Here is a 10211-nt window from a genome sequence, read left to right on the forward strand (position 1 = left end):
AAGCACATGGACGCGCGCGTGCACACACACACGCGCATACACACACACACACACACACACACACACACACACACACACACATCATATGCCTACATTCTGATTCTCAGAGTCAGGGGACAGTTCCTGAAGGATTATTTTGCCCTCAGCATGTTCGGTCAACATCCTCCAAAGACTGTGGCTCTAGTAGGGAGTTTCTTTAGGTTTGCGAGGCTTTTTTCTTTTCCTCTTGCAAAATGGCAACACCCCCACATGAGGGCATCTTGGCCCACAGATGCAGTTTGCAGGGCAAACCCCACCTTGTTCTCTGATGAGAGAATGTAACTTGCAGTTTGTCCAAGTTTCCTTGGGATCACTGAGTCCGCTGAGTTGCCCTTCATTGCTGGGTGGCAGCTTGGCTCTGAGGCTTCCCTGGCACACAGCACGAGGGGCGCACCCTCGTCTTGAGCAACACCGCTGTGCTTCCCAGCATCGAAAGCCTTGGTGCCTGGGCAAGGCCGTGACCTAAACCAGGTGTGTTGACGTGCGTCTGAGCTCTGTGCGCTCGCACCCAGTTCGCGAGCTTCGGGCAAGGGGGCTGGAGGTTAAAATACACAAACACACACAGACAGAGAGACAGCGACACGGGTCATCCTTGAATTCCCCAAGAATGCTCCCTTTATTGTGTTCAGGGGCAGATTATATAGAGATAGCCACGCCCCAGCCAAACCCACCAGAAACCACTCTCCTGCCATCAGGAACTCCTGAAGGTCTCGTGCTCAGAGCAGCTGTAGGCACTCAGACCAGGGGATCAGGATCTGGGGTCTCACTGCTCCCAATAGAGTATGAGATTTTCTTCTCCTCCCATTACAGCCCTGGGTTCATGTGGTGGCTGTACCAATGCCTTTCTCAAGATTCCTCTGCCACAGGGAGCAGCCAAGGCTCCTGCCATCAAAATTGAAACTCTAACAGGGAGGACAGGGGAGAGAAGAGCAATGTGGACCCTTCCTGGGCATGGCCCATGACACGCCCACTCCCATCTCACTGACCACGGTTAGACATGGGACCGCTTAGCAGTGCAAGAGGGTCTGAGCAATATAATTTCTGAGACAAATCATGCTAAACATCAGGGGTCCGTTCCTGAAGACAGGGAGTGCAGATGCAGGAGGTGACTAGCGGAGAGCCTGGGTGTGGGTGGGTCTCCACTGCTCCCAAACCCCCCAGCTCCGGAATCTGTTTCCTTCCCTACCCATGACCTAAACCTGAGGGCAGAATGGGGCTTAGGAAGGGGATCTGGAAGAAAGGGGGAATAATTAATACATCTTTATGGGACTAGCGATGGCTCGGTGATTAAGATTAAGGCTACTCTTTTAGGGGACCATGGCTCAGTTCCCAGGACCCATGTGGCAGGCTCACAACTGTTAACTCGAGTCCCAGGGAACCCGATGTCCTCTTCTGACGTCGGTGGCACACGATGCACAAACATACATGCAGGCAAAATGTTGACGCCCGCAAAATAATAAAATAATCTTGAGGAAAAAAATGTAGCCCTTTCATGCTCTGTACACCAGAGAAGCTAAGTTCCTTTTTTTTTTTTTTTTTTTTTTTTTTTTTTTTTTTTTGTTTTTGTTTTTCGAGACAGGGTTTCTCTGTGGCTTTGGAGCCTGTCCTGGAACTTAGCTCTGTAGACCAGGCTGGTCTCGAACTCACAGAGATCCGCCTGCCTCTGCCTCCCGAGTGCTGGGATTAAAGGCGTGCGCCACCACCGCCTGGCTCCTTTTTCTTTAAATGGATTTTTGTTTTGAACTGTTTCAAGTCTATACTAAAAAATAAAAAACTAATGTAATAAATACCCCCGGTGTATGTGTATGTTTGTGTCACAGGCACAGGTGTGCATGGCCATGTGGAGGTCAGAGGTCAACACTGGGTGTCTTCCTCAATTCGGTCTCTACCCTGTTTGTTTTGGTCAGGGTCTCTTGCTGAACCCAGAGCTCTTGAATTTGGCTAGACTGGCTGGCCAGCAAGCTCCAGGGAATCCTCCTGCCTCTACGTCCCTGGCACTGGAATTACAGCCACACTCTACACTAACTGGCTTTTTTTTTGTGTGTGGGTGCTGGAGATCAGAACTCAGGGCGCCCTGCTTTCGTAGCAGGCACTTTACTGGCCGAGCCGTCTTCCCACCCACCCAACCACCCTCATCAGCCATTTTGACCAGTTCTTTCTATGTACGTCTGCATCAAATTTTAGGAAGTTAAAATACAAATGAGGTCTCAAGTCTTCTTTCCCATCCCCTCTCCCACATCTGCACATGAGCACCCCCATACTGAATTAGATGTGCATGCACCCTTATATGTCTCTCATTCTTCGGATGCCTTGTGTATAGGCAGGGCGACAGATCATGGTTCTGCTGTTGAACGCAGATGGTAACTTGTACGTGACTCATCCACACACTTGCTCTTTCTTCTCAGCGTTGGCTTTGAGCTGCGTCCGCAATGATAACCGACTCTGCCTCAGCCATTTATCATGGCCGCGCTGTGTGTGTGGTGCACGGCTGTGGTGTATGACTACACCACCACGTATTTATCTGTCCTCCCCAAAGTGGGTTCTCTTTTGTGACTATGCTATTAAGCTGCACCGCAGTAAGCATCTCTGTCAGGGTCTCTTGGCGCAGATATGCAAGAGTTTCTCGGCTTTGTGGTTTCCCATGTGAGTCTGTGACGGGCAGTGACAGATCACCTGGTAGATTCTCGAGTCTTACCCTAGACCTCCTGTAATGATTTGGATCTGAAATGGCGGCTCTCCCAGCTTGGTGTTTTGAATGGTGCTCCCTAGCTGGGGAAACTATTTTGAGAGGCTGGAACTGTCAGGGTGTACGGGCCGCATGGTAGAAGTCTGTCACTAAAGGCAGCCTTTGGAAGTCTTCCCCAGTCCCACATCTTCTCCCAATCTGTGCATCCTGACCCACTGTGATGGGAGCAGCCTCCACCGTGTGCCCCCACAGCCATGAACTCCCTGCTCCTCCATGGCTTCTCTGCCATCAGTGATGGATCTGCTTTAAAACTTTGGGCTCAGATAAACCTCTCCTCCCTGACAGTTGTTCCTGTATCTACTAGGGGATGGAGGGACAACTCCCTAAATCACCCGTGGGGCATTGAGAAGTTCCCTTAATCTCAACTCTGATAAAACCAGTCCCTTTACTTCAATACAGAGAAGCATTTCAGGGAAGTCTAGCATGGAGTGGAGTTGGAGTTTGTTAGAAATAGAAAGGGGCTCAGAGAAAGCATACGACACACCCAAGAGTACTGTGAGGTGGGGTTCTTCTTTAAAAAAGCACACTGAAGTGCCCTAATGGTGACAGCGTAAAGGACTTTGGGAGCTTTTGAAAATTGATTGTTCTCTCTCTCTCTCTCTCTCTCTCTCTCTCTCTCTCTCTCTCTCTCTCTCTCTCGTGTGTGTGTGTGTGTGTGTGTGTGTGTGTGAGAGAGAGAGAGAGAGAGAGAGAGAGAGAGAGAGAGAGAGAGAGAGAGAGATGCACATCCATTCAGAGAGCAGAAGAGGACATCGAGTCTCTTCCTCTACTGCCTTCCATTTTGTCTCTTCAAGACAGGGCCTCTCACTGAACTTGGAGCTCTCATTGGCTAGGCTGGCTGTCCATCAGGCTCCTGAATCCACCTGTTGCCACCGTTCAGTGCTGGAGCTACTTGGCCAGTCCTGGCTCCTATGTGGTGCTGAAGATTGGACTTCAGATTCTCTTTCTTCGATACTGTCAGCAAGCCCTTGCTTGTGCTCTTGTCCATTAAGCCATCTCCCTAGTCCCTGCTGAGTGGGTTCACAAGGTACCTGACCCTCCCTATGTCTATTCCCTCTCCTGATCATTGATGATCATGGAGTTTCTGGGGGTGTCTCTGGGGTGTCTTGGGTGGAATTATAATCTGATAAAACCACAAGCCACTGGAGCTGCTCGAGGAGGTCCTAGAAAATTTCAGGTTTCCAGCTGGAAGAAGAAAAGGTAGATGCTGGTGGTTGTATTGAGAGCGATGTTTCTCTGCTGGTGAGTCTGCAGAGTGCGGGGCTCCTTTCCCGTCTCACGTCCCCATGTTTTTCTCTATCTTGCCTCAACATCACCATGGCAACTAATCACAGAGCCCTTCTGGAGTGGAGGTCAGATGTCGAACTACTGGGTGTGAGAAGGCATGTCTTCAGATTTACTGGATGCTGCTAACCATTTTTCCAGGACTTACACCAGTAGAGGGAGAAGTTTCCTTTCATTCCCGTCTGTCTTTGGTGTCATCCAAGTCAAGCAGGTTTTGCTGAGTGGGGGGAGAACCTGGCTCCATCTGGGTCTGGTGGTGTGGCTCTCTCTAGTCTGGGGCCCTCTGGTAGCTTCGCGCTTTCTCTTGGGTGTCAGCTGCCTGCAGCTTTGGAAACCCCCAAGTCTTTATTCTTCTGTCCCAATTCTCCACATTCTTTTCCTGGAGCAAGTGTGCTGAGGGTCCTGGCACTTGCCCGGTACCCAGGGTGTGTCACGGGGTACACATCTGCTACAGTGGGGTCCTGTGAGGGCCACATCAGTCAGCTCCTCCGGTGTAAGTGACAGAACTAGGGTGACGAGGTGCAAGGCTCTCAGGTTTCTGGGTTGGGAGATGGAGAGAGAGGCAGAAACCCAGCAAGTCTAAGCAGAGACCGTGGATGTTCCCACGTGTCCCTTACTGTGTATTAAGCATAACATATCATCCAGGCTTTGGGGGGACTGCCCTGCTGACAGGAGGAGGGTGGCCCCTCTAGGGAGGTTCTGGCACCTCATACATCAAAAGTGTCTCAGTGAGGAAGATACACACGGATGGGAACAGAAGGGCTGGGAGGTGGGGAGCCAAGGATGTCCTCTTCTGAGGACCCACGGCCTCAGGTCAGCCAGAGGGGGTAACCAGCTCATCCAATGTCTCAGCTCAATGAGATATGAAAACAGAGCAATTCAATGCTCTCTGGGCATCTTCAGTGTCCTTTCTTAGTGACTCCTGATCAAATCCCGACTCTTCCCACTGCCCATCCTCAGCAGTCTCCACTGTCCTCTCTCTTCCGGGCACCTGCCTCTGCAAGACATAAGCGGACCCCATGGCCCTCCTGGCTACGCCATGGATCCCTTGCAGCAAGCTCCTCACGCTTGCCATGAAGTCTGGGGCTTTCTGCTGTCGTTCTCTGGCCTGCTCCCCCAGGTTCCTCTGCTCAGAGAGGTACAAGGAAGGACTGGCAGCAGGGCTGGGCATGAAGACTTAGCGCTCCACGTGGTTTGGTAAAGATCTCCCTGTGAGCCTTGGTGTGGAGCATAGGACTCCACTCCAAACTATTGCTCATCTTCCCGGCTTTGCGGCCTCGTTCATCCTTCATCCTTCCTCCCCTTGACTTCCTGAACCCAATGGTGACAGGAGCTTTTGTAATGGTGACAGGGGAGACTGGAGTATTGTTCAGGAACTGAGAAAGAAGGTGATAGTCTCACCCGTCCCCATGTGTGCAACTTACACACACACACACACACACATACACATACACACACGCACACACACACACACACACACATACTGTTTTAGTAAAGAGTAAATGTGTCTGTAATTGAAAAGTCCAGGTAGCAGTGTCTGAGCAAAGTAGACATTGATTTCTGTGCTATCAGCAGTCTATAAATGCCTACCTCTATGTCCCGTTCACCAGATTTTGATCACATGATATCTAGTAGTCGGAGATGCTTGGAAATGTTGTCTTCTATTGGATCCAGTTAATAGCCCATGAGTCCATCTAAGTAGCTCACATATGATTTTGGCTATCTTTCTCCTGTCTGGTCTGTCTGCAGCAGGTACCGGTCTGGGGGCCAACTGCACTGGCTGTGTCATATGCTCGGAGGAGAATGGCTGTTCCACCTGCCAGCAGAGGCTCTTCCTGTTCATCCGCCGGGAAGGGATCCGTCAGTACGGCAAGTGTGTGCCTGACTGTCCCCTCGGCTTCTTCGGAATCCGTGGCCAGGAGGCCAACAGGTGCAAGAGTACGTGTCTCCTCCCATGTAGGCAAGCTTAGGTAGAGCTACCCTGTATTCCACCCTCTCCCCACACATACCCTGGGAGGAAGCAGAAGCATGACCAAGCCCAAGCTTGCTGGTTTTAGCCAACCCTGCAGTCCCAGGCCAGGTCGTCTCCTCTCCGTGAGCTCTCAGAGGACACCAGCAGGTCTCAGCACAAACAGGGCAGCGAACCTCCACTTCTATCTAGGTTCTACATGACCGCTAGCAGGTTGCTCACCTCCTCCGGGTCTAGCTCTAGTAGGAAAGCAGCCCTGGCCTTTTTTTTTCCATTTTCGCTGTGACCTAGGACAAATCATCACTGATCTCGGAGCCTTGTGGGTAAAGGACAAGGGAGCTTCACCCCCGGCCCAGAATGGCTGTGATACCTAGTGTATCACTTCCCGTGCTCAACCTTAGCTTAGATGAGAAAGGAAGGCCTCTCCTATGCAGCCCAGCTCATCAATTTCCAAGTCTGAGCTGCCGACAAGATGAGTCCATACCCCAGTGGGCTGCACAGAGACCCTCCCTCCTCAGGCAGGCCCATGACTTATGGTGTCTTTGTTGCAGAATGTGGGGCCACATGCGAGAGCTGTTTCAGCCAGGACTTCTGTATCCGGTGCAAAAGGCGGTTTCATCTATACAAAGGGAAGTGCCTGCCCTCCTGTCCGCCAGGCACCTTGACCCACCAGAGTACCCGGGAATGCCAGGGTGAGTGAGACACTGGCCACCTGCCCTAGCCTTGGGGAGATGTCGGGAGACCTGGAAATAGTCAATGAGATATTATGGGGTGATGGGCAGCCCGGCCCCATGTTGGTACATAGAGAATCTTCAGGGCTCTAGTGCCACTGTGACCACCAACTCTTGATGTCACTGTTGTTACCAAGGGTGTTCTCACCAGTCAGGCAACAAGGAACAGTGTTGCCGTAGCTTCTTAGATAGTCGCTTCATCTGTGTCCCAGGGCTTCTCTGAAGATTTTTAAAAAAGTAACAACACAAGGCTAGGCAAGTGGCTCTTTGAGAAAAGGGCGGATCCCTGGCACCCACATAAAAGCAGTGTGTGCTCTCTGTAACCCCAACACGGTGAGAGACAGGTGGACCCCTGGGGTGGCTGAGAGCTCTGCCTTCACACTTCAGTAGGAGACAGAAGGGACGTGCAATTGGTATGTAGCACGTTAGGTGCAGTATCGCTGCAAGGGATGCTGATGCGCCATAGAGTTCCTGGACCCACCCACCCACCAGTCACTCCCTGCATCTTTCTTCCTTGGTGTGGCCCCTGGGTTGTCTCTGAATCTGCACTCCCATGCAGGACCAGAAAATATGACAGCAATCTGCAAAATGCCTCTGCTGCTCAAGGCCCTTCTGTGGCTCCCGCTAGCCTCTGGCAGAGTCCTGGCCAATCAGGTTCCCCGTCTATAACCTCTTCACACATCTTCCTCCTCTTCCAGGATGGGCCTGCCTATCTTAGGTCAGTATCCTGGGGACTTTGTGGGGTTTCCACTCACTGGAAGCACCTCCTACTTCTTCCCACCCCACTTGACAGTCAGTACCACAGCATCCTCCAGGAAGAAGGCTTTCTGGACCCAAAGGTGTGGCCCATTCCTCTTCTGGGCTCCCATAGCCTCTGTACTCTCTAGAATTGCACAAAGTACCCCTGCCTTCCTGGTGCAGTATCTCAACAGAGTGCATTCTGGGAGGGAGGCAGGTGCATTCTGGGAGGCAGGCGGGTGTCTCCTCGGCAACTGCCCTTCTGTACATACAACCCTGGGTCTCACAGTAAGTGATCAGTCTTGACTTGTCAGGTGACTCCACTGGGTAGTGGCAGCATAGGTACCTCGGGTCTAGGGACCTGTTCCCAACCTGCTCTGTATACCAGTTCCTGCTCCAGGCCTCAGCACCTAAGACTGCAAGGTGGGACATTCACTGTCCCCAGAGCTGGGTGCTGCCTCCTGCTCAGAAGCGATTGGAATGATTCTGAAATTTCCTTTTCTGAGAACTTTCTGTCCATCACCTCATTGATGCTCACAATAGCACCGGGTGGCTTTGACCTTCTACAGTTGTTAGAAGGCATATGGTCAAGTTCAAAGATAGAACCCTGATCCTGAGGACCTTTTAGCAATCAGCTACCTCTGTGTCTGTCCCTAATCCCTGCCCCTTTCTGAATTCCAGCCACTTGGGCTCTCAGATCCTGCCAGCCATGGGAGGCTTAATTCAACTCTGTTACCTCCCCTGGGAAACCTGCTTTGCTGGCAGGAGCCGGCTCTAGCTTCTAGCACAGCCTTGGTAGGGGTCTTTGCAGGCTCCTGCAAGCAGTGGTCTCTATGTGTGTTCTCTGCATCCAGCAATACACTGAGTCCCTTGCAGGCAGAGCTCCTCAGTCCCTGGTCCTTGAAGCTAACAGGCAAACACTACCAACTGACTCACCTGTCTGTCTCCCTTCACCCACAGAAGAGTGTGAGCCAAGCCCATGGGGCAGCTGGAGTCCCTGCATACACAATGGGAAGACCTGCGGCTCAGGCTGGGGCCTAGAAACCCGAGTGCGGGAGGCTGGCCCAGGCAAGCAGGAGGAGACGGCGAGTTGCCGAGTGTTATCTGAGTCCAGAAAATGTTCTATAAAGAGGCCCTGCCCAGGAGGTGAGTACTAAGCCTGTGGGGCTGCATGGGAAACACCCATGGGTGATTTCTAGCGTCCAGAGACAGAGACACCCCCACGGATGGCATCTGCAAGACCACCAGAAAGGGCCTGCCAGCCCTTCCTGAGAACTAAGCATCACCCTGTGAAGTAGTTACAGAGAAGGGTCCCAAATACAGTAGGAAGAATGATTCGCAGTGCCCAGACCCCTATGCTGCAAGGACTTTGGGACAAGCTGCTGTTTCTAGTGGAGTTCCTGGGAAAGCCCAAGAAGTGGGGGCTGGGGGTGCAATGCAGTGCAGTGCCCATCCTGTAATACAAAAGAGAAACAATGCCAAAAAGCAGGTGCTTGACCCAGCATACAGAGATCAGTTGGAGACAGGTCCCAGGAATGCAGAGAGCCGAGGTTGCCATAGAGATTTGAGTGAAACACTCTAAAACCCCAGGCACACGTGTGCAAAGAGATCTCAGCTCTGAAAAATCAATGCTGTCAGCTATGCAAGAGTAAAATGGGAGACTATGCCTATACCACCCCACTCAATACCGCAGGAGCCCCTTCACTTGGGCAGACGAGACCACAGATTTCCAATGGAGACCACTAAGAACCCCAAAAGAGAGGGTTGTGAAGTACGAGAAGCATCGGCATGAAAAAGCAATGTTAAGGATATGAGCATCGTGTATTAGATTCTCTATAGTCACTGGCTCATTTGATCTGCACAGTGACTATGATATAGGCATGGTTACTATCCCGTTTTAGGAGATGGAGGCCCACAGAGCTTGAGCTGACCCCAGGATCACATAGCCAAGAGTAGGTGAACCTAGAGGCCAAACGTTAATCAGTGGGCAAAGAAGACTCTAAGTCATAGTCAACAGTGAAGACATGAAGCCAGGACACAGGACACACAGATGGGGCTATGCAGAGGCAGAACTTGAATCTAGGGACTCCCCTGCCCCCATCACTACCCACACATACACAATGGGCAGTTGGGACGGAGAGTGGAGTCTAGGTGAGACTGTCCACCCAAAACTCGAGGAGAGCCCTTTTTAGATGATGACCCTAGGAGCTGTGGCCGCAGACACGCTGTGATTATTGCTGTGAGTGGTGTATGCTGAGTGTATGTACGAGTTCCCAGAAGCCTGCGGAGCCTGCTGGTGTGTGCCTCAGCCCTGGCACCTTTTCCACTCAGAGGTTTTCCGAGGTCCCCTTCTGGAATCCTCTCGTGTCACGTCGTGTCATAGCACTGACACTGCTAGGGGAAAGCCTTGCTCCTTCTGCAGCTGTCTGTGGTTTCTGGAGAGTGAGGCTTACTCTGATGCTGGAGCGGGACCCAGATGTTGACTGTGTGGGATGAGTAGGTGCGTGGGTGCAGAGAAGAGAGGTGGATGGGTTGGTAGTTGTGTGAGTACCGGGTAGGCAGATGGGTGGGTAAGTAGAGAGTTAGGTGAGTGGGTAGATGGGTGGGTTGGTGGGTGCATGGGCTGGAGGACACGGGTGAGAGGGTAAGTGGATGGTAAGTAGGTAGTTTTGTGAGCACATGGCTAGATAAGTGGGAGGGTGCA

The 10211-nt window shown here is 51.8% G+C and overlaps 1 protein-coding gene across 1 annotated transcript in view; it reads left to right on the forward strand.

Annotated features, from left to right (window-relative positions):
- Positions 1-2374: 2374 nt before the first annotated feature.
- The window catches only part of Rspo4 (R-spondin 4), a 10682-nt gene continuing 2845 nt past the window's right edge, over positions 2375-10211 (forward strand). The window contains exons 1-4 of the mRNA XM_026787288.1: positions 2375-2399; positions 5819-6007; positions 6590-6730; positions 8468-8653. Coding sequence (XP_026643089.1) covers positions 2375-2399; positions 5819-6007; positions 6590-6730; positions 8468-8653 — 541 coding nt within the window. The remainder of the gene's footprint in view (positions 2400-5818; positions 6008-6589; positions 6731-8467; positions 8654-10211) is intronic.

This window comes from Microtus ochrogaster, linkage group LG8, assembly GCF_000317375.1.
Source record: "Microtus ochrogaster isolate Prairie Vole_2 linkage group LG8, MicOch1.0, whole genome shotgun sequence".
Classification (NCBI taxonomy): Eukaryota; Metazoa; Chordata; class Mammalia; order Rodentia; family Cricetidae; genus Microtus; species Microtus ochrogaster.